The 22,667-nt window shown below is 57.5% G+C and overlaps 1 protein-coding gene across 24 annotated transcripts in view; it reads right to left on the bottom strand.

Moving 5' to 3' along the window:
• ITGB4 (integrin subunit beta 4) overlaps positions 1-22,667 on the bottom strand; it is a 38,907-nt gene that overhangs the window by 898 nt on the left and 15,342 nt on the right. For 4 of the 24 annotated variants that reach the window (XM_045376670.2, XM_045376671.2, XM_045376672.2 and 1 more), the window contains 25 exons: positions 22,063-22,166; positions 21,835-21,933; positions 21,526-21,655; positions 20,774-20,896; positions 20,576-20,682; positions 18,151-18,184; positions 17,783-17,974; positions 17,393-17,496; positions 16,999-17,057; positions 16,844-16,867; positions 15,370-15,518; positions 15,101-15,280; positions 14,016-14,164; positions 8,791-8,995; positions 7,257-7,414; positions 6,655-6,835; positions 6,407-6,544; positions 4,826-5,008; positions 4,605-4,736; positions 3,141-3,425; positions 2,368-2,607; positions 1,998-2,156; positions 1,354-1,503; positions 303-491; positions 61-216 (listed from right to left, as the gene is read on the bottom strand). In XM_045376670.2, the coding sequence (XP_045232605.2) occupies positions 61-216; positions 303-491; positions 1,354-1,503; positions 1,998-2,156; positions 2,368-2,607; positions 3,141-3,425; positions 4,605-4,736; positions 4,826-5,008; positions 6,407-6,544; positions 6,655-6,835; positions 7,257-7,414; positions 8,791-8,995; positions 14,016-14,164; positions 15,101-15,280; positions 15,370-15,518; positions 16,844-16,867; positions 16,999-17,057; positions 17,393-17,496; positions 17,783-17,974; positions 18,151-18,184; positions 20,576-20,682; positions 20,774-20,896; positions 21,526-21,655; positions 21,835-21,933; positions 22,063-22,166 (3,630 nt within the window). Of the gene's footprint in view, positions 1-60; positions 217-302; positions 492-1,353; positions 1,518-1,997; positions 2,157-2,367; positions 2,608-3,140; positions 3,426-4,604; positions 4,737-4,825; positions 5,009-6,406; positions 6,545-6,654; positions 6,836-7,256; positions 7,415-8,790; positions 8,996-14,015; positions 14,165-15,100; positions 15,281-15,369; positions 15,519-16,843; positions 16,868-16,998; positions 17,058-17,392; positions 17,497-17,782; positions 17,975-18,150; positions 18,185-20,575; positions 20,683-20,773; positions 20,897-21,525; positions 21,656-21,834; positions 21,934-22,062; positions 22,167-22,667 lie in introns of all 24 variants that reach the window. The other 20 variants (XM_005584975.4, XM_074020528.1, XM_074020529.1 and 17 more) reach the window with 7 other exon arrangements.

Raw genomic sequence — 22,667 nt, 5'->3', positions numbered from 1 at the left:
GCCTCTGTGGCCCCTCTCTACCCCTCCCCTGGCCACCCCTGCCCCCGGGGCGGGCAGCACCTCCTCCTTGGGCCATCTCACAGGTCACCAGGTAGCCGACGATATCCCCATTGGGCCTCCGTGGCCGCTCCCAGCTCAGCTGCAGCGAGTCTGGGCTCAGGGCAGTGAACACCAGCGGACCTGGGGCGCTGGGAGTGCTCAAAGTGAAGGCGGAGCCTGGGGGCAGTAGAGGAAGAGCGTCAGCGTGTGGGTGGGTGGTGGGCATGATGGGGGCAGCTGTGGGGCTAGGGGAGGCAACTCACCTGGCAGGGGACAGAGTGGGCTCTGCGGGTGCACCTGGGATTCGATGGTGATGACACCCTCACGCTCTCGGCCCCAGCCTTCCTGGCTCTGGGCCCGCACGCGGAACACATAGGAGTGGTTGGGCAGGAGGTCTTCCACCACCACCGAGGTCTGGGCAGGGTTGGGGATGTTGAGCCGATGTAGCTCGCCTGAGGGGTCAGGTGGGGGCAGAGAGTAGTGCAGTGTTACTCCCACCCCTGGCCTGATCCCCCTCTTCCCTAAGCTGCCATCGAGACCTGGTTATCACCCACCCAGGACTAGCTGTGGTTTGGGTACAGGTTGGGTACAGTATGGTATGGCTGGTTGTTCAGGTTGTGTACTATACAAGAGTGGAGCCTGAGGCCGGGCGCGGTGGCTCAAGCCTGTAATCCCAGCACTTTGGGAGGCCGAGGCGGGCGGATCACAAGGTCAGGAGATCGAGACCACAGTGAAACCCCGTCTCTACTAAAAATACAAAAAATTAGCCGGGCGCGGTGGCGGGCGCCTGTAGTCCCAGCTACTCAGGAGGCTGAGGCAGGAGAATGGCGGGAACCCGGGAGGCGGAGCTTGCAGTGAGCCGAGATCGCGCCACTGCACTCCAGCCTGGGCAACAGCGTGAGACTCCGTCTCAAAAAAAAAAAAAAAAAGAGTGGAGCCTGTAATCCCACTCATGTTTGGGTAAAATCCTGCGCCCTGGTCATGCTGCTTTGAATGTGCCTGCCCAGGGAAGTGAAACTTCCTCGTTCCCCCCAAAGGCATCTCAGGCCAGCAGAGGCCCTAGGATCCCAGCCCAAAGAGGCCTTGTTAGGCAAAACCTAGCAGAGAATGACCAGGAGAGAGGCCCAGGGAGATGGGTGAGACGTCAGAAGAGGGGAGGCAAAGAAGTGGGGTGGGAGACCCTCTCGGGCTGGAGGGGGGCTTTAGCGCTCAAGGGATTCGGGTGGGTTCTGACACAGCTGGTGCCCTATGTGTCACCCTGGGGCCAGGCCTCACGGGGCTGCACCCCACAGCCCAGCAGCCACCATGTCTCACCGCCGTTCAGCAGCTGGTACTCCACGCTGTAGCCCTGCAGCGGCCGCTCGCACCGTGGCTCCTGCCAGCTCACTCTGAGAGATGTGGGTCCCAGGGCAGAGAATACCAGGCGGGTGGGCGTGTCGGGCACACCAGCGGTCAGGCGAGAGTCTGGGGACAGGAGGCTGCAGTCAGTCAGAGATGCAGGGCCTGGGGTCTCAGTGGGAGTCACAGTGCTGCCCCCTGACCTCCCTCCCTCAGCTGGCATGTCTACGCTGATCACCGGCTGGACAACTCACCCTGCAACACCCTATCCAGGCTGCCCAGCACCTACCGCACATCCTCCAGGAGGGTGCGGGCCCTGCCTGTGCCAAGAGAGGGTGAGCCCTGTGAGCCTGCCAGCCCCACCCCCTCAATTCCTCAGCTGGCCTGGCCCCTCTCCTGCCCCAGCCATAGCCCCGCCCCCTGGAAGGGCAGAGGCAGTGTTAGGCATCAGCACTGATGGTAGGGCAGGTGGTTAGCGCCTGTGGGCAGGCGGGGGTCCTGTGGATGGAATGGAGGGGAAGCAGTGGGCACAGCTGGCGGCTGCTATGGTGGCTGGATGACAGCTGGATGACAGATGGAGCAGGACAGCTGTGGAGACAGGATGGCCACCCCTGTACTACCTGGGCCCCAGGAGGGCGCTGCTGGCCTCCCAGCCAGGATTATAGAGTCTCGTGGGCCCCTGGAAGGGGGGAACCCTTTCATCTGAGCCCGACTCCGGGACCCCAGAGCCCAGGACAGCGGAAGCCTGCTCCTCCCGTGTTCCCAGATGGGAGGGAGGCCTAGGGCAGGACAAAACAAGAGTGAGAGGATCAAGGAGTGTGCATGCATAAGTGTGCATGCGTGCGTGTGTGCATGCATGTGTGCGTGTGTGTATGCATGTGTGTGTGTTGGAGAATGGACCGTCGGGACAGCAGGCAGAAGCCCGAGGCTCCAAGAGCTGGAAGAGAGGAAGGGTTAGTGGGCGAGGCAGGGTTGGCTGAGGTCACTCACCGTGGGAGGAGACGGAGGTGAGGGTGGAGTAGTCCCTGGGCAGTGTGGTCGAGTGTGAGTGTTCTGAGCGGGTCAGCGAGTGGTAGTCCCGTGTGAGGGTGGAGGATGTGCTTAGTCCGCGGTGGGGCACGTGGGGGCTCAGGTGGGTTCCATAGGCAGCGGCACCGGTCGTGGTCATCCTGTGCAGGGAGTTGGCACTGCCCGGGAAGGCAAAGTCCATCCGGCCATTCACTAGGTGCTCTGCAAGGGGAGAGCAGGGTCCCTTAGTCAGGCCTGCCCCAGACCCAGGCCCCAAGGAGCAGGTTGGCCCTGCGCATTCCTGGTCACCCACCCTCTGGGTGGCTTTTGCTTAAATACAACCAGTTTCCCTCAAACCACTAGGGACAGAGGCCCTCTGTCCCCGGAGGAGCCCAAGGGCCACCCAGGCTTCCACAGCCCATGTCCTCTGGCTGGCCACTATATCGGTATGAGCACAGCCCACCCTGGCAGTGGTGGGGGATTTGCTGCCCCTGCAGTCAGTCCTGCCTTGGGGAAATCCCAAAGCCTTCCCTCCTGTCCTTTGAGGCCCCTGAGCAGTCTACTTGGGTGCCAGGGTCCGCTCCCCGAGCAGACTTCTGAATTTGCACCCCCTGGCCAGGCAGGCACCATAAGGGCCCAAGCGCCTGCCTCGGGTGTCCTCTGGCACTTGGCCCTGCCTCTGAGCAGCTGTGTCCCCAGCCGCCAAGGCCCCAGCCTGGCTGAAACTGGGGCCCCGAGGCAGCGCAGACACCCACCCCAGGCCCCCAGGCCCGCGGGCATGAGTGAGGCTGGTTGGGCGCGGATCGGGGCGCGGCGGGTGAGCCTGTCACCTCCGGGGGGCCCGGGTGTCGCACTGCGGGGCAGGCTGCCCCCCTTCCCGCCCGCGCCGCCGTCCTCCGGGGGCCCGTGGGGCGCCTCGGCGTCGGAGGAGCGCCCGCTGCTGGCCGACAGGCGCGGGATGAGCTCCGGGGGCAGCCGCCACGTGACGCGCCGCAGGTCCAGCTCCTCCCCCAGCAGGGGCTCGAACTTCCAGCCGCAGCCTTGGGAACAACGAAGGGCCGCGTTGGCACCGCCTAGGAGCGCCAGGCCGAGCAGGGCCAGGCAGGGGAAGGCCGGAGGCGCTGCGAGGGGAGCCTGTCTCCAGCCCCCGGAATCGCAGGGAGCTGCGAGGGTAGATGCGCAAGGCCGGATGGGGAAGGCCTGCGGCAGGTGAAACCCTCGCGCGGCTGGAGGCTTTCCAGATGAGCAAGTGCAGCCTTGGCACAGCTGGGGAGGAGAGACCCCCTGACCCGCCAGGAGACCTGGGGGAAGCCTGGGCTCTGTCACCAGCTGTGAGGTCTCCCTTGCCTTACTTAACCTCTCTGAGACTCAGTTTCCCATTTGTACAATGGAGAGAGGACTCTCGCCCCTGCCTGCCTCCCAGGGACTGTTCCGCAAGCCACCGAGCGCTTCGCAGGTAGTGTCAGAAGCAGCTGAGCTGGGGTTCCAGAGTCACACCAGCTGCGCTCCACCTGAACCCCTCAAAATGGCTCCTTAAGCCCAAGCTCAGCCCCGTGGGGGCCAGTATGTGTCCACTGGGGGCAGCTTGAGGCATAGGCAGGGACGGAAGAAAATACAAATGATATACGTGCCCCGGAGGCTTTTCCACTCATGGTACTGTGTGATTGGTATCCCATTATACAGAGCAGAAAACTGACACAAGGAGAGGATAAGTGATTCATCTGATGTCCCACAGGTGGAGCCAGAGCTGACACTGAGCACTCAGGAGGCCCAGCTAAGGGCTCTGCACCACTTTGTTCTGGGAATCAAGGAGGAAGGACAGAGCCGTTGGGGGGTGTTCTTGTCTCCTTGGCTCCCCTACCCCTGCCAGGTGGCCACCTGGTGGCTGCCCAGGGCTTCTGGGCCTGGCCCCGGGGGGTGGCCTGAGTGTCCTGTGTGCATGGCAGAGCTGCTCAACCTTCAAGTTGTGAAGTTGTGTTTCTTCATGGTCCCGTGGGCATGAACTCGTGTGTGCTTGCACAAGGCTGTGTGTGTCTGTCCCCCAGGCACTGGTTCCTGTGCCCCGTGCACAGATGTGCACACCATTGCATCTGTCCAAGGCTGTCTTAACCTCCATGTCCTCTAGTTGCTGGCCCCTTTGCCCTCTCTCTGGACCCAGTGGACTCCCTCTGTACCCAAGACCCCCACTGTCTTCTTGTGGGTCCCAGGTCTCCACTCACCGGTGTCATCAGAGACGCTGGGCCTCTGGCTGCCAGATGGAGAGCGTAGAACATCATCGCTGTACATAAGGAAGCTGTCGTAGTCCTCCCCGCTCTGGGCGTCCACGATGGGGATGTCAGGGATGATGGGGACTGCAGGGTGGGGGAGTGAGCCAGGGCCCTGGCTGCTGCCCTCTGTCCCCCTACCCCGTCTGCCCCTCACCTCCCTGCCCACCACTCACTGGACATGGGCCGCTTGGGTTGGGTGGCCAGGTTGATGATGGCCTCCCGCTCGGGCCCCCAGCCGGCCCCGTTGCGCGCCTTCACCGTGTAGCGGTAGGGCTGGGACTCCCGAAGGTTCTCAATGAGCAGCATCCGGTTCTTAGGATTGTCAACCAGCACCTTCTTCATGGGCCCGATAGGTCCTGGGGCAGGGAGAGTGCTTCAGAGGGTCACCCAGGTCCCAGCCTGGTCCCAGCACCAGCCCTGACACAGTAGGACAGTTGTGCATCCCCTGGATAGCACCCAGGGGCTGGGGAGCAAGGCGAAGCCAGCCACTGCTGAATTGCTGCCTGTGGAGCCCCGAGCGTCAGCATGACTGGTGTGGACATGTGTCACCAGCCCTCCAAGGGACTCTGCTGAGTAAGTGGCAGAGCCAAGGCTGGAGTCAACATCAAGTTGGCCTCGATGCCACCTCTACCTATATATCCACGGTGCCTCCACACGAGGCAAGGGCACGCATAGGGGGTTGCTCACCCCGCCCCCCTTCCAGGACTGGAGAAATAACTGTTCTGCCAGGCACTCTGATCTCAGGCTGCCAGATAAAACACAGTATAAAATAATCTTTTTTTTTTTTTTTTTTTTTTTTTTTTTTGCGGCGGAGTCTGGCTCTGTCACCCAGGCTGGAGTGCGGTGACATGATCTCGGTTCACTGCAACCTGAGCCTTCTGGATTCAAGCAATTCTTTTGCCTCAGCCTCCTGACTAGCTGGGACTACAGGCATGAGCCACCATGCCTGGCTAATTTTTAGTAGAAACAGGGTTTCACCATGTTAGCCAGGCTGGTCTTGAACTCCTGACCTCAAGCAGTCCACCTGCCTCAGCCTCTCAATGTACAAAATAATATTTTAAAGTGCTATCTGAAATTCAGAGCCTCCTGTATTTCTGTTTGCTAAATCCAGTAACTTTCTTCTTGCCCTAAGAAAACCATGCAAGTGTGAGCTCCCTGGTTACCTGCATGGGGAGGGGTACCCCTGAACCTGTGACCCCACTCCACATAGGTAACCACCCACCCTGCAACCTTCTGGGTTTGGTCTTAGAATGCAACCCAGCCCAGGCCGGGCGCGGTGGCTCAAGCCTGTAATCCCAGCACTTTGGGAGGCCGAGACGGGCGGATCACGAGGTCAGGAGATCGAGACCATCCTGGCTAACACGGTGAAACCCCGTCTCTACTAAAAAATACAAAAAAACTAGACGGGTGAGGTGGCGGGCGCCTGTAGTCCCAGCTACTCAGGAGGCTGAGGCAGGAGAATGGTCTAAACCCGGGAGGCGGAGCTTGCAGTGAGCTGAGATCCGGCCACTGCACCCCAGCCTGGGCGACAGAGCAAGACTCTGTCTCAAAAAAAAAAAAAAAAAAAGAATGCAACCCAGCCCAAAATCTGGCCAAAACCCTAACGATGCCTCAGGCTTATCCAATAACCAGGATGAAGGCCTCGAGTGCCCTGCACAGCAGGTCCAGGAAGTGACCCAGAGCTCCCTCCCGCTTTGTCCCCTCCCTTCCATGGCTGTTCTCTCTGCGGGCAGGAAGGAAGATGTGGTTCTTACGGTTGTCGTCGTTGACCAGGCCATAGCAGACCTCGTAGGCTGTGATCTCACCGTTGGTCTCAGCCGGCTCGGCCCAGCTCAGCTGGGTCACCGTGGAGGAGACGACATTGAAGGCCAGACGCCCTGGCTCGCTGGGCACTAGGGAGCGGGGGATACAGGAAGAGTGCTGTCAGTGGCAGAGGGGAGGGCTGGGCACACTGGCATCAGGGCAGCCAGGGGACAAATGGACAGACATGGCGAGGCCTCACCTTCCTGGTGGGTGCGGCAGGACACTAGGGAGCTGTAGGGTCCCTCGCCCTGAGCCCCGTAGGCGCACACCTTCATCTCATAGTCGCAATACGGGTACAGGTTGGTGAGCTCCACTGAGGGCACCTTGCTGTCGAGCAGGTGGGCTTCGGACTCAGAGTCACCCTGAATCCAGTACTTTACCTGCCCCCAGGGACAGGGGTCCTGGTCAGCAGGGAGCAGCAAGCACCCAAGCTGCCTGTCCCTCTGCTGACCTCTGCCCTTACTGTTCTCTTTGCACAGATGAGAGACACTAAGGCCTGAGGGAGGGGCTGAAAGATCTGCCATGGGCACACATCGGGACTGGGGCAGAGCAGGTGGGGGTGTCTCCCATGCGGGGGTGGGAGGGGGCCCCATTTTAGGAAGGAGGACAAATGTCTAATAAGCTCGGGAATGGGTCTTCCCTCTTCCCCAGCACAGACCGGGTTTCCCTCTGACCACCTGTGCTAGGTTCCACTGTCTGCTCTCTCTCAGCGGGCCCTGGCCTCAAACGGCCCACCTCTTCCGTGAGGGCTGGTACCAGACCGCCCATCCACCTGCCGTGGCCCTCAGCCCCCCGCCTTACCCTGTACCCCATTGGCTTGCCAGAAGGGGGCAGCCAGTTGAAATGGATCTTCCTGGACCCAGCGGCCTTAGCGTTGGGGTTCTGCGGGGCGCCCAGGTCACCGTGAGAGGGTGGCTGTGATGACACCATCTGACTCGTGAGGCTCCGGTCCAGCTCATCTAATGGGTCAAGCCGGGTCAGGGCAACCATTCAGATCCTGCTTCGCCACCAGGGGGCGACAGAGACCCACTTAAACACCCAGGGCGCTCTGCCCAGCGCATTCAACTCAGACCTGCCCACCCGCGTCTCCGGACACCTGGTGCCCCATTGCTGCCACATAGAGCATCCTGCCAAGCTTGGCGGAGGACCCAGGAGAGTCACTGGAGGAACAGAAGGAGGAGGGAGTTGGTCTGCCCCTTTCTCCCTTGGCAGCTCAGGGAACATTCCACATGAGAACATTTGCTCCCCGCCCCATCTCCACACCATACCCTGAGTATCTCACTCCTCTCTCATCTTCCTGGCAGGCCTTCTCCCAGTGGGGAGGCTGAGGGCTGAGAGGAACTAACTGGCCCACCTCTTCCAGAAGCACCTGCATATTAGTTGGAACTGAGGCTGAAGCCAAAGGGCCAGGGTCTGATGGGAGAATTCCTATTGCGTGGTGACAACATGACCTCAGCCTCTCTGGCTGTCGGGTTGCCGGATAAAATGCAGATGCCTAGTTACATTTGAATTTCAGATAAACAACAGCCTTTTCTTTTGTTGTTGAGGGGCAGGGTCTCATTCCATGGCCCAGGCGCTGTGCAGTGGTGTGATCACAGCTTGCTGCGGCCCAGACCCCCTGGGCTCAAGTGATCCTCCCACCTCAGTCTCCGGAGTGGCTGGGACTCTAGGTGCACACCACTACGCCAAGCTAATTTGTTTATTTTTTATTTTTTATTTTTTTGAGGCGGAGTCTTGCTCTGTCGCCCAGGCTGGAGTGCAGTGGCGCGATCTCGGCTCACTGCAAGCTCCGCCTCCCAGGTTCCCGCCATTCTCCTGCCTCAGCCTCCCGAGTAGCTGGGACTACAGGCGCCGCCACCACGCCCGGCTAATTTTTTTTTGTATTTTTAGTGAAGACGGGGTTTCATTGTGTTAGCCAGGATGGTCTCGATCTCCTGACCTCGTGATCCGCCCGCCTCGGCCTCCCAAAGTGCTGGGATTACAGGCTTAAGCCACCGCGCCCGGCCTTGTTTATTTTTTGTAGAGACAAGGTCTCACTATGTTGCCCAGGCTGGTCTAGAACTCCTGGGCTCAAGTGATCCTCCCACTGCAGCCTCCCAAAGTGCTGGGATTACAGGCATGAGCCAGTACACCCAGCCCATTTTGCAAAAATAGGATAAGTACGTTCCAAATATTGCATGGAACATACTTACCCTACCAACGTGTATGTTGTTATCTGAAATTCAGATTTACCCAGGAGTCCTGTGTTTGGATTTGCTAAATCTGGCAGACCTAGTTGAGAGACCCCCAGTCTTCCCTCTCCCCCTGCTTAAGCCAACCCCCAGGCTCTGCCTACCTGGGTCCCTGATGATGATGGTGGTGGAGTGGGGCTGGCCCAGGTGGGCCCCAAACTTAGGGTTGCTGAGCTGTACGTGGAAACGGCGGATCTGGCGGCCCCGCAGAAGGGAGTCGACCTCTTCCAGCTCCAGGAGCTTCACCTGCAGCTCTTTCCAGGCCTCTCCAGGCTGGAACAGCAGCTCACCCTCCACAGGGATGTAGTCCTGGGAGTGGAGGGGTCAGGGTCAGGGTCGTGGCCGGGGGCTGAGGCAAGAGTCACGGCCACATGCTCCCTCCCAACCTCATGGATACCACAGAGATCATCCCTGCTTGCTGGGTGGAGTACTTATATCAGCTTCAGGTTTTTGTGGGTTTTTTTTTTTTTTTTTTGAGGTGTAATCTCACTCTTTCGCCTAGGCTGGAGTGCAGTGGCGTGATCTCGGTTCACTGCAACCTCCACCTTCCGGGTTCAAATGATTCTCACACCTCAGTTTCCCAAATAGTTGGGATTACAGGCACCTGCCACCACGCCCGGCTAATTTTTGTCTTTTTAGTAGAGATGGGGTTTCACCATGTTGGCCAGGCTGGTCTTGAACTCCTGACTTCAAGTGATCCTCCCGACTTGGCCTCCCAAAATGCTGGGATTACAGACGTGAGCCACCATGTCCAGCCATGTTTTTGTGTTTTTTTTTTGTTTTTTTTTTTTTTGAGATAGGGTCTCACTCTTGTCACCCAGGCTGGAGTGCAGGGGCACAATCACGGCTCACTGAAGCCTTGACCTCCTGGGCTCAGCCCATCCTTTCCCTCAGCCTCCTAAGTAGTGGGACTACAGGTGTGCACCACACCTAGCTAATTTTTTCTTTTTTTGTAGAGGCACGGTTGCCCTATGTTGCCTAGGCTGGTCTTGAACTCCCAGCCTCAAGCGATCCACCCACCTTGGCCTCCCAAAGGGCTGGGATTACAGATGTGAGCCACCCAGCTTCCTTTCAATGCAGTGGAGCTTGCCTGAGCTTTCCAGAATAAAAGAACTGGGAGGAAAAAAAAGAAAATCCTTCACATAGAAGACCACTAGGTGGCACTTCAGGGCAAGATTTCAATTCCAGGCTCAGCAGCCAGGGCCATGGCTGGGGAGGCAACCTCATGCCACCCAACTCAGAAAGTGAGGCCCATAGTTGTAAAACAAAAACAAAAACAAAACAAAACAACAACAACAAAAAAAACCAGGGAGCTGCCTGCAAGCAACCTACATAGATATTTCAAAAATGTCAGTGTCAGTGTCATTAGCCCAGCATGGTGGCAGGTGCCTGTAATCGCAGGTACTTGGAAGGCTAAGGCAGGAGAAATGCTTGAACCCGGGAGGTGGAGGTTGCAGTAAGGCATTGCACTCCAGCCTGGGCAACAGAGCAAGATCTTGTCTTAATAAAAGTCAGCGCCACGGAAGACAAAGCCAGGAAGCTTTTCTAGATAAAAGGAGTCAGGACCCGTGAAAAAATTCAATGCCGAATCCTTGATTGGTTCCTGCATTGGGAGGAAAAAAGCTATAAAGGACATTATTGGGACATCCAAACAAGGGGACATCGGAATATGGACCAATTTTATTTTATTTTATATATATTTTTTGGAATAGAGTTTTGCTCTTTTGCCCAGACTGGAGTGAAGTGGTGCAATCTCAGCTCAGTGCAACCTCCACCCACTGGGTTCAAATGATTCTCCTGCCTCAGCCTAGCTAGTAGCTGGGATTGTAGGCACCCGCCACCATGCCCGGCTAATTTTTGTATTTTTCGTAGAGACGAGGTTTCTCCATGTTGGTCAGACTGGTGTCAAACTCCTGACCTCAGGTGATCCACCTGCCTCGGCTTCCCAAAGTACTGGGATTAAGGTGTGAGTCACTGGTGATGCCCAGCTGGAATATGGACTAATTTTAGGTACTAGTATAATCAATGTGAAGATACAGATGTCCACATCTGTATCTCTATTTCTGTGTTGCTATCTATATAGAAAGAGAGAGAAAGCAAATATTAGCAATTGGTGAATCTATGTAAAGGGTAAATGGGTGCTAGTTTTATTGTTCCTTCCATTTTTCTGTATGTTTGAAGTTTTTCAAAAATAAAAAGATGAGAAATTAAAATGTTTTTAAAAATAAATATCAAAGCCTTTTTTTTTTTTTTTTTTTTTTTTTGAGACAGGTGTCTTACTCTGTCACCCAGGCTGGAGTGCAGTGGCACTATCTCGGCTCACTGCAACCTCCACCTACTGGGCTCCACCTCAGCCTCCCAAGTAGCTGGGACCACAGGTGCACACCACCATACCCAGATCATTTTCTGTATATTCGGTACAGACAGGGTTTTGCCATGTTGGCCAGGCTGGTCTCAACCTCCTGATCTCAAGCGATCCGCCCACCCTGGCCTCCCAAAGTGCTGGGATTACAGGCATGAGCCACTGCACCCAGCCTCAAAGCATCTTTATACAAATGTAACAGGATAGCCAGAAGGCAAGGCAAAAGGATCATGTTATCCCAGGAGTTCGAGAGCAGCCTGGGCAACATGGCGAAAACCTATCTCTGCTAAAAACACAAAATGGCCGGGCGCGGGGGCTCACGCTGTAATCCCAGCACTTTGGGAGACTGAGGTGGGTGGATCACGAGGTCAGGAGTTTGAGACCAGCCTGACCAACATGGTGAAACCCCATCTCTACTAAAAATATGAAAATTAGCTGGGCGTGGTGGTGCGCACCTGTAGTCCCAGTTACTTGGGAGCCTGAGGCAGGAGAATCACTTGAACCCTGGAGGTGGAGGTTGCAGTGAGCTGAGATCGTGCCAGCCTGGGCAACAGAGCGAGACTCTGTCTCAAAGAAAAAAAAAAAAACAAAATTAGCCAGTGTGGTGGTAGACATCTGTAGTCCCAGCTACTTGGGAGGCTGAGGTTGAAGGATTGCTTGAGTCCAGGAGTTTAAGATTGTAGAGAGCTAGGACTATGCCACTGTACTCCACCCTGGGCTAGAGGGAGACCTTGTCTCTTAAAATAAAAAAAATTCGGGCCGGGTGCAGTGGCTCAAGCCTGTAATCCCAGCACTTTGGGAGGCCGAGATGGGCGGATCACGAGGTCAGGAGATCGAGACCATCCTGGCTAACACGGTGAAACCCCGTCTCTACTAAAAAATACAAAAACCTAGCCGGGCGAGGTGGTGGGCGTCTGTAGTCCCAGCTACTCGGGAGGCTGAGGCAGGAGAATGGCGTGAACCTGGGAGGCGGAGCTTGCAGTGAGCTGAGATCCGACCACTGCACTCCAGTCTGGGCGACAAAGCGAGACTCTGTCTCAACAACAACAACAACAACAACAAAAAAAAAAAAAAAAAAAAAAAAAAAAAAAAAATTCTTCTTTGGAATTTTTATGGGGGACATTGGAAAAATAATGAGAACAGTTCCTATCAATAAAAAGAAGTAAATAAAAATAGGATGTGGCCAGGCAGCCTGGGCCTGCTGACTACACGCTCCCCTATGTTTGCCAAACGGGCCTCTGGGCCCAGGGAGATGAGACTTTATTACTTTTGAGATAATTTTTTTTTTCTTTTTTTGAGATGGAGTCTCGCTCTGTCGCTCAGGCTGGAGTGCAGTGGCGTGATCTCAGTTCACTGCAGCCACCACCTCCTGGTTTCCAGCAATTCTCCTGCCTCGGCCTCCCGGGTAGCTGAGATTAGAGGCATGTGTCACCGTGCCCAGCTAATTTTTGTATTTTTAGTAGAGAAATGTTTTCACCATGTTGGCCAGGCTGGTCTCGAACTCGTGACCTCAGGAGATCCACCCGCCTTGGCCTCCCACAATACTAAGATTACCGGCAGACGCCGCCTCGCCTGGCCTTTTTTTTTTTTTCAGTAGAGACAGGGTCTCACTATGTTGCCCAAGCTGGCCTCCAAATCCTGGGCTCAAGGGATCCTCCCACTGTGGTCTCCCACAGCGTTGGGATTACGTGCATGAGCTACTGCACTGAACCAGGTTTTGTTTCTTTGTTTTTTTGTTTGATTTTTTTTTTTAATTAATTTTTTTTTTAAAGAGGGTCTTACTCTGTTGCCCAGGCTGAAGTGCAGTAGCATGAACATGGCTCACTGCAGCCTAAACCTCCTGGCCTCAAGTGATCCTCCTGCCTCAGCCTCCCAAGTGGCTGGGTCCACAGGTATGCACTACTGTGCCCAGCTCATGTTTACATTATATGTGTAGACAGGGTCTCGAACACCTGGGTTCAAGTGATTCTCCCACCTTAGCCTCCCAAAGTGCTGGGATTACAGGTGTGAGCCACCATGCCTGGCCTTTGTTTTTAATTATGGATTTGTTGCCAACATTTAAAAACTAGAAAAGCCAGGTGCACTGGCTCACACCTGTAATCCCTGCACTTTGGGAAGCCGAGGTGGGCGGATCACTTGAGATCAGGAGTTTAAGACCAGCCTGCCCAACATGGCAAAACTCCATCTCTACTAAAGATACAAAAACTAGGCCAGGCATGGTGGCTCACTCCTGTAATCCCAGCACTTTGGGAGGCCGAGGTGGGTCGATCACTTGAGGTCAGGAGTTCAAGACCAGCCTGGGCAACATAACAAGACCCTGACTCCCCAAAAAAATAAGCAGCAAAAAACCCCACACGAAACAAACAAAAGAAACAAAACTATGAAGCCTAAAACCCAGTCCAGCCTGTGTGCACCTGGATTTGGCTGTACCCCAGCACTGGGGCTCAGCAGTGAAGGTGATGCTGGCCCAGCCACGGCACTCCCTGCCTTGAATGGTTGCTCCTGCTGCTTGGCCCAGGGGAGGGCAAATCGTTACAGCCCTTGAGGAGTCTGGCCCGGGGACACGGGGTCTTTGATCCCAGCTCAAGAAGCCCAAAGCCCCCAGGACTGGGGCATATAGCGGGAGTTTATCTCCAAGAGGTTTGGCTGCCCTGTGGATCCTGGGTTGCAGGAGGGGACAGGAATGGTCTGGGCAGGTCCCTGGTCCATGAAGGAAAGAGCCCTCTTGGCCTGAGTCCCTGGCAGCAATGGACCCTCACCCAGGGTGTCACTGGCACCCTGGGCAGGTGAGACTCCCCTACCACAGGGTGGCAGGAGCAGGTGAACATATCCTTGGGAGGCCAGCCAGGGGCATGGCCAGCATCCAGGGACTCAAGCAGCTGCCATGTACTGCTTTGTCCTGGGAACCCAATGCAGTGCCCACGCAGCCCCCCAGGCTGCACCCTCGACCCCATGGCGGAGCCTCACCCGGTTGCCCTGTGCAGTGCCATCCTGCGTGCGGTAGGAGACCTGAGACTTCCCGCCGTCCAGGACGCGCCGGATGACAGGGATGCGAGCCACCTGGTCCCCACGGCTGACCGAGTACTCAGGCTGCTCAAAGGACACCACATCTCTGGCTGCAAGGAGCCCGGGCACTGGTCAGAGCTGGGCCCAGTCCCTTCCCACCTTCTGCTCTCCTGCAGCCCGGCCCAGCCCAGCCCAGAATCCATGAGTCCACTTGTTTGCCTCCATGCACTGCCCTCTGGGAAAAGCACAGGAGCGAAACGGAAAATCCTTCCAGAAAAATGTGAGGGACTGGGTGCAGTGGCTTGCGCCTGTAATCCCAGCACTTTAGGAGGCCGAGGCAGGTGGATAACCTGAGGTCAGGAGTTCGAGACCAGTCTGGCCAACATGGCGAAACCCCATGTCTACTAAACATAGAAAAATTAGCCGGGCATGGTGGCCAGCGCCTGTAATCCCAGCTACTCGGGAGGCTGAGGCAGGAGAATCACTTCAACCTGGGAGGCAGCTGTTGCAGTGAGCCGAGATGGCGCCATTGCACTCCAGCCTGGGTGGCAGAGCGAGACTCCATCTCAAGAAACAAAAAAAAGTGGGTCTGGAACAAAGTGTCCAGCAGACATCCTGGAAGGGCCAGGCAGAGGAGGGAGGCCAGGCACAGGCAGGACCAGAGACGGAGCCCTCAGCCCCAGGGCTGGAGCAGAGCAGGAACAGGCCTGAGGCCCGTGGCTTCCGGCACAGGTGGCAGGAGGGGTCAGATGTCCACGGTGCCATGCCTTGGCCAACCCCTCCTCTAGATAGAGAGGAGCAAGGGGCTGGCCCTTATGAGGATGCAACAGAAGCTTCCATTTACTGAGCGCTCACCACCAGGCACTTTGGCGAGGTGAACAGCCCCGTATTCCATAAAAGAGCTCTTACCCATTTTACAGATGGAGAAACCAAGGTTTGCAGAGGTTAAGTGACTAGCGTTGCCAGGTCGCAATTCCACTTACGCAGGAGGAACCAGTGCCCCTGAGCCCCCGTCTGCCTCCCTCACTCTCCCCACCCTGACCCACCTTGCTCCTTGATGATGGTGATGTTTACCAGGCGGCGGCCAAGGGTGGCAGTGCCCGCAGGTACATCGATGGCCTCCACCAGCAGCTGCTTCTCCTCGTCGTCCTCAGGCCGGATAAAGAGGGGCACCCGTACGTCCACCAGCTCCACACCCTCCTGGAACTCCACCATGCCCCGGGCGTCTGGGTGGGTTGGGAGGTGGTCAGAGTGGGTCACGGGGCCACATGGGCAGGAGATGCGAGGCAGTGGCACAGGGGACCCGCCCTCCTACCCTGGTCTGCAGTGAGGGTGTAGTAGCCGGGGGCCACCTTGAGGTCATGAAAGGCCCTCTGTTCCACCTGCTTCTCTGTAAGCTTCAGCAGGGCCGGCTTGGCCGAGCGGGGCGCCATCAGCACTGTGTCCACAATGGTGTGGTCTTGCCTGGGTTGAGGGTGGAGGGTTCAGGCAGGGGAGGGGTCAGGCTGGCACCTGCTGCCCTGTCCCTCCTGCCTGTCCTCTCCCCTTCAGGGGCCAGGATGTAAGACAGCAAGAAGTGCAGGGTCTTCAGAGGCAGGCAGTGCTCCAGGCCCATGCCAGCCCTATGCCCTTTACCCTGCAGCCTCAGCCCAGCCATGGCACCTCCTTGTCCTCAGCATCCTCCTCTGTGAAATGGGCTTCTCTGCCCACCTCATCAAGGGCTGGACTGCAAAGATGCTAAGGGTGTGAGTGCTCAAGCCAGGCTGCTGCAGCCCCAGCCCTGGCTCTAGTTCTTGATAGCTGGATAACCTTGGGCAAGTCACTTAACCCTTTTGAGCCTCAGCTTCCTCATCGGCAAAATGGGAACAGCAGTGATATCTACCTCACAGGCTTGATGAGCGGGTTGGATAAGATAACCACAAGATAACCACACACGGAAAGCCCTTAGGACCATGCTTGGCCGGTAGCAGGATCAGAAATGCTGGTCAGCCATTCTTTTTTTTTTTTTTTTCCCGAGATAGTCTCGCTCTGTCGCCCAGGCTGGAGTGCAGTGGTGTAATCTCAGCTCACTGCAACCTCTGCCTCCCAGGTTCAAGCGATTCTCCTGCCTCAGCCTCCCGAGTAGCTGGGATTACAGGCGCCCGCCACCACGCCTGGCTAATTTTTGTATTTTTAGTAGAGATGGTGTATTCACCATGTTGGCCTGGCTGGTCTTGAACTCCTGACCTGAGGTGATCCACCCGCCTCAGCCTCCCAAAATCCTGGGATTACAGGTGTAAGGCACACACCCAGCTAATGGTTCTTACTGATGGCCGTGTGCTGCGATTCTAGCTCTGCTGTCCCTGCATTGAGACCCCCTCCTCACTCCCTGTCTCTCCCCGTGAAGGGCCAGGACTCGGAGTAGGACCTGGGGAAAAAGGTGTGTAACCTGCCTGGCCTCCAGAGGTACACCCAGGATCCAGGTCTTGGACCTTGGAGCGGATGGAGATGTGTACCTGCTATCGCTAGTACTGGGTGGGGGGCTGGATGGTCACCTGTATGAGGGCAGGGACTGGGTTGATTTGCTTTTGCCTGCTCTAGTCCAGGGGCCACTTCATAGCAAGCACTTCACGTTAGCATTTGTTGAAGAAATGGTCAAAGGAACGAATGAAGGTCCAAACCCGACGGACACATCTGGCCCTCCCTTCCTATGGGATGGAGATGGAGCAGGGACGGACGAGGCAGATGGCTGGGCTGGGGACAGGTGGGCAGGAAGTGGGGGCTGTCTCACCCACCAGTCTTCTACTCACTTTTTCCCAGCATTGGGCTGCTGCCTGTGGGGACAAAGAGGGTGCTGTGAGCCAGAGAGCCCTGAAGTGGAGGCCTGATCTGCCTGGAGGCTTCAGCTCCTGGAGTCGGCGGTAGGAGTGGCTCCCTCACCCAACCTGGGCACCCTAGGACTCACCGGAACTTGGTCTGCTGGAGCTTGTGTACACCGGAGATCTGCCTGTAGACTTCGTTCAGCTGCCAGGCAAGGGAGGGGTGTGAGGCTGGGCCTAGGCCACCCCATGGTAAGCCCTCAGGCTGAGGACCCAGGCAGCCTCTGTACCCAGAGGCCCTCAGGGTTGGCTGGGGCCTGAGGTTGGCTGATGCCCCGTGGGGCCGCATCCTGGGCCCAGGCTCTGGCCTCCTGCCCTCTGGAAACAGATACCAGGATGGCCCTGCCAGGCACAGATCCAGAGAGGCCCCTCTCCCCTAGTGAACGAATCTTGGTGCCACGACTGTGTTCGCTCTGCCCTGCCCACCCCCCCCACCCTCATACCCACATCTCTGGCCAGGCCTAGCTCCTGGGTCCTTACGTTCTCCTCCACCTCCTGGCGCAGCTGGGCACACTCCCGAGTGTCAGGCTTTAGCAGGTTCTCGGTGCAAAGGCGGGCCAGGCGCAAGGACAGCCCGTAGGGCACTAGGGAAAGGCGGTGGGAGGGGGTGAGATGGATGTGGTCAGCTCCCTGCATGACGGGCACCACAGAGCATCCCTCCAGCAACCATGCTAGGATCCGGGGATGCCCGGCCACTAGGCCACGCACACTGAGGCATGAGGTTCATAGCACCATCAGGATAGGGCAAAAGGTGACTGAGCCCTGTCCCTGCACCCCACACCCAGAGAAGAGGCGTGCTGTGATCCCAGATCTGGAACAGAGGGCCCGAAGAGCACTGCCCAGAGCTGTGGCGCCCAGCCCTGCCCTCACCCAGTTCTGTGGGGTTGATGCTGGCGGCATGAGTGGCAAAGCCAGGCCGCTGCACGTTGTTGGTGACCTTCCAGCGGACCACGTCACGGCCCTTGAGGTTCCCGCTGCGCAGCATGGGCGTGTCCAGGTGGTCTGAGGCCATCAGGTTCTCCCGCAGCATGTAGTGGTCTTCCTTAAAGCCCACCATGTGACCTGCAGGATGGGGTCCTCAGCACGGCACCCCTCCCTAGACCCGCACAGCCCAACCTCATCAGATGGGACCCCACAGCCTCCAGCCTCTGCCGTTCCAGGTTCAACTTCCCTCCATCCCAGCTCAGAGAAAGAGAGCAGTCAGAGCCCATGCTGCCCCTGCGATGCCAGGCCCATACCTCGGTTGCAGCAAGGGAGAAGTGCCAGGCAGGCCTAGGAGACAAGGTGGGTGAGGGTGAGGCCTGAGACAACTGCCCTGGCCCAGGTAAGCCCTTCCAGCCACCCTGCCCCATGCCAATGGTCCAGAGGGGTGACAGTGCCTCCCCAGACACCAGAATATCCAGGTGTTGGCAGGGTGTAAGCATGGCACACAAGGGCATAGAGGGGGATGGGGGCAGAGGGCTCCCAAAGTTTGTGCTGTGGAACCCTCATCCTGCCAGGTGCCCTGTAAAGGTTCTGTGGTCAGATTCACTTGGGAAGCACTGAATTCATTCCCCATGCCCCTCCTGCAGGTTCATTAGGCACAGGACTATATCAAAGCCTCTGAGAAGTCCTGCAGAGAAGAAACTTGTTTCTTTTCTTTTTTTTTTTTTTTGAGACGATGTCTCACTCTGTTGCCCAGTCTGGAATGCAGTGATGCGATCTTGGCTTACTGCAACCTCTGCCTCCCAGGTTCAAGCAATTCTTCTGACTCAGCACCCCCAGTAACTGGGATTACAGGCGCCCGCCTCCATGCCCAGCTAATTTTGTATTTCTTTTTTTTTTTTTTTTTGAGACAGAGTCTCACTCTGTTGCCAGGCTGGAGTGTAGTGATGCGGTCTTGGCTCACTGCAACCTCCGCCTCCTGGGTTCAAGTGATTCTCCTGCTTCAGCCTCCCAAGTAGCTGGGATTACAGGCACACGCCACCATGCCCGGCTAATTTTTGTATTTTTGGTAGAGATGGGGTTTCACCATGTTGGCCAGGCTGGTCTTGAACTCCTGACCTCAAGTGATCCACCCACCTTGGCCTCCCAAAGTGCTGGGATTACAGGTGTGAGCCACTGTAACTTAAATAAGTTTAAGAAACTTGTTTCTCAAACCCCATGCTACAGGTTTAAGAAACTTGTTTCTTAAATCTTTTTTTTTTTCTTTTTGAGATAGAGTCTCACTGTGTCACCCAGGCTGGAGTGCAGTGGCATAATCATAGCCTCAAACTCCCAGACTCAAGCGATCCTCCTACCTCAGCTTTCCAAGTAGCTGGGACTACAGGCATGCGCAACCGTGCCTGGCTCAAACCTATTTGATCACATAACTCCTTTCCTATGTAATGCACACTAATATCCCACAATACTGGTGGTTACTACGGAGTGTGGTCTGCTGCCTACAGTCCCCACTCGGCCATGCCATCCTCCACACTTTCCTCTCTCTTATCTGTTCTCCCCAAGGACCACCAGCTCCTGGTGGGCAGGGCCCTCCCTTCCCTGTTGTGGCTCCCAGGCCCTTTGCACGTGGCTGACCCCAGAACAGGTGCTCTCAGGGATCTGCCCATTGATGACTGATGGAGTGGGGGTCCTGGGCAGGCGCTAGAGCTGGGGAAGATGTGGGCTCAGCTTGCCTCAGCCCCTTCTGAGGACTGTGCATTTATCACCTGCCTCTCAGCCCCAATTTCTCCATCTGTCATAGGGCATAGTGACCTTACCCCACTGGCCTCATGGGGTGATGGGGGCGGAGAAATGGAGTCACATGGACATGCTGTGGCGACAGCACAAAGAAGAACGCTGAGCTAAGCAGAGAGCGGACGCTGGCAAGGGCTGAGCTGGGGGCTGGGGCTCCAGGATGACTCGGGCTAGGAGCTCATAGGCGTCACCATCATGACTGTCACTTGGGAAGCTGGATGGGGTTGGTGTGGGTCTTTCCAAGCAGGGCGGGGGCGATGGTACATGCTACAGGTCAGTCCCTTCTGAACTTCACTAATTTAAGCTTCAGCTCCATTTTCTGAGGTCAATTCTATGACCTTCATTTTACAGACGAGGGAACTGAGGCATGGAGAGAGTAAGTAATTTGCCCAAGGTCACACAGCTGGGACCAGAATCCAGACAGCTGGGCTCCACGGGCTGAAGGCTCTGGCTAGAAAGCTGCAGGAGTGGGGATGGTGGTGGGCTGTTGGGGGAACCACAGGGAGGCCGGGGACCCTGAGGGGGGTTGGGGACCCTGATGGAGGGTGGGGACCCTGTCAGGGAGGGGACCCTGGTGAGGTGGGGACCCAGGATGGGGTTGCGGATCCTGGTGAGGTGGGCCCAGGATGGGGTTGGGGACCCTGGGGAAGCGGGGACTGTGATGGAGCATGGGGCCCCTGTTGGGGTGGGGACTCTGGGGAGGTGGAGACCCAGGAGGGGGTTGGGGACCCTGGTGGAGGGTGGGGGCCCTCTTGGGGTGGGGATCCTGGGGAGATGCGGACCCAGGTGGGGGCTGGGGACCCTGGTGGAGGGTGGGGGCCCTGTTGGGTGGGGACCCTGGGGAGATGCGGACCCAGGCGGGGGCTGGGGACCCTGGTGGAGGGTGGGGGCCCTGTTGGGGTGGGGACCCTGGGGAGATGAGGCCCTGGGAGGGGCCCGGGCTCTTACCTTGCAGCAGGCGCAGTACTTCCAGCAGAGCAGCAGCAGCAGGGCCAGGAGCGGCAGGAGGAGGAGGAGCAGGGGGATGAGCCACCAGAAGGAGCTGGGAGGGCAGTCTGGAGAGAAGAGGCAGCGGGAGGTGGTGCCTGTCCTCCCCACCAAGCTCTGACAACATGCCCCTCCCTGCAGCCGGCCCCACCAGCTCACCCTTCTTCTTGTGCACCAGGACGGTGCTGTTGGGCCCAGGGGCGCCGTCGCCTTCCATGGTGTAGCTGTAGGTGCAGTCATCGTCCTCGTCCCGGAAGGAGCAGCGCACCACCACCTCCTCGGCTGTACCCACAGCCGGTCAGCAGGGCACCCCAGTCACACCCCTCCGCCCCAGAGGACCCCAGGGTCTGGTGAGGGGGCCCCTACGCTGGGACCTGCCTCACCCACAGCAGGGCCTCCTGGGGAAGAGTGGAAGTCCTTGCAAAGCCGTGCTCTCACCTGGCACAGGGACGGGTGGGGGCAGGGGCTCCCCTGATCAGGAGCATCAGAGTCTAGAAACCGACCTCCCCCACTTCCCTGACCTGGATGTCACCCAGAAGCTCAGTGTCCAGAAAACATATCTGACCTCGAGGAGGGGAGGCTGCGTGTCTCCAAAGCGTGACCATGTACCCCTGCTGTGTGCATGCCCCTGCCCAAGTCAGGTGCCCCCCACCATGACTCTTGGTACCTTCCTGGGCCAGACTGTGTCCCATCGCCTGGGTTCTGTGCCTCCTGCTCAGGCTTTTACCCTTTTCTGGGACTCAGTGTCCTCTATCTGGGTTCTGTGGTCCCTCCCAGCTCTGGAGTTCCTGTCCGGACTGTGTGGCCTTAGCCCAGACTGCAAACCCCTGTCCAGGTGATGACATCCTTGCCCCGTTGGATGCCCCCTGCCTAGGCTCTCAGCACCTCCAACCCTCAGCCCCTGCCCCTACCTCTCTTAAGCTCGTCCACCATCTTGACCTTGAAGTTGCATTCCTCACACGTGCGCCCCTTCTTCTCCCCGGTGCCCCATGCCTGGCACTGCACGCAGGAGCGTAGGTCCTCGCAGAGGCCCGGGTGGATCTTGGCGGGGAAAGGCAGGGCAGATAGGCACTGTGTTGGGTGGGCTTCTGCCAGATCCCCGCTGCTCCCCAAACCTCTTGCCCTTGGCCAGCTCCTGTGGCATCAGGCTTAGCCCCTCCTGCCCACCCTCGCCTGTGCCTTGGGTTCCCACGCCCACACCCCGTAGGTCCTGGCCTCACCGCTGAGTAGTTGATCTCGCAGATGGTGTCCGTGTAAAGCGACTGCTGGTGGCAGTGGCAGCGGCCACACTCACAGTGGCCACGTCCATTACAGATGCCCTGGGGTAGAAGGGGGCACCAGTGAGCCAGCTGTGCCCCATCCCTGCCTGTTCCCTCTCCTCTCTCCATAGGGTTCTCTCTGGAGAGGGTGGGTTGTCCTGACAGACACTGTCTTATGCCCAGGCCTACCCCATTGCTGTCGATGCAGGTGGCATTGCTGAGGGGACAGTCACAGCTTGGGCCTGTCCAACCAGGCTCACACACACACTGGCCCATGGAGCAGCGTCCTCGGTCTGCAGAGAGGGACAGGGAAGGGAGATGAGAGCTACATCTGTGCCTGTAGTCCAGGCTGCCCACCTGGCAAGGAGGACCTGTGGGAGCAGAACTGTGGGAGCTAGGATGCCACTACCCTGGGGTAGAAGTCATCTCTTCCTCACTTTCCTGGAATCTCCTTCCCTGGAGATTCTGCCTCCATCCTGCCTACCTTCCACTCTGCAGCCAGAGTAATCATCTCAAAACAAATCCAATCATGTGGCTCCTGCTCCCCTGACTGAGAACCTCTAATGGGTCCTGGCCAATGCAATAAGGTCAGAAAAAGAAATAAGATGTATAAGCTTTAGAAGGTGAGAAATAAGGCCAGGCAAGGCCGGGCACGGTGGCTCACACCTGTAATCCCAGCACTTTGGGAGGCCGAGGCCGGCAGATCATGAGGCCAGGAGATCAAGACCACCCTGGCTAACAGGGTGAAGCCCCGCCTCCACTAAAAAATACAAAAAAATTAGCCAGGCATGGTG

This window comes from Macaca fascicularis, chromosome 16, assembly GCF_037993035.2.
Source record: "Macaca fascicularis isolate 582-1 chromosome 16, T2T-MFA8v1.1".
Classification (NCBI taxonomy): Eukaryota; Metazoa; Chordata; class Mammalia; order Primates; family Cercopithecidae; genus Macaca; species Macaca fascicularis.
This window is presented reverse-complemented; position numbering and strand designations above follow the sequence as displayed.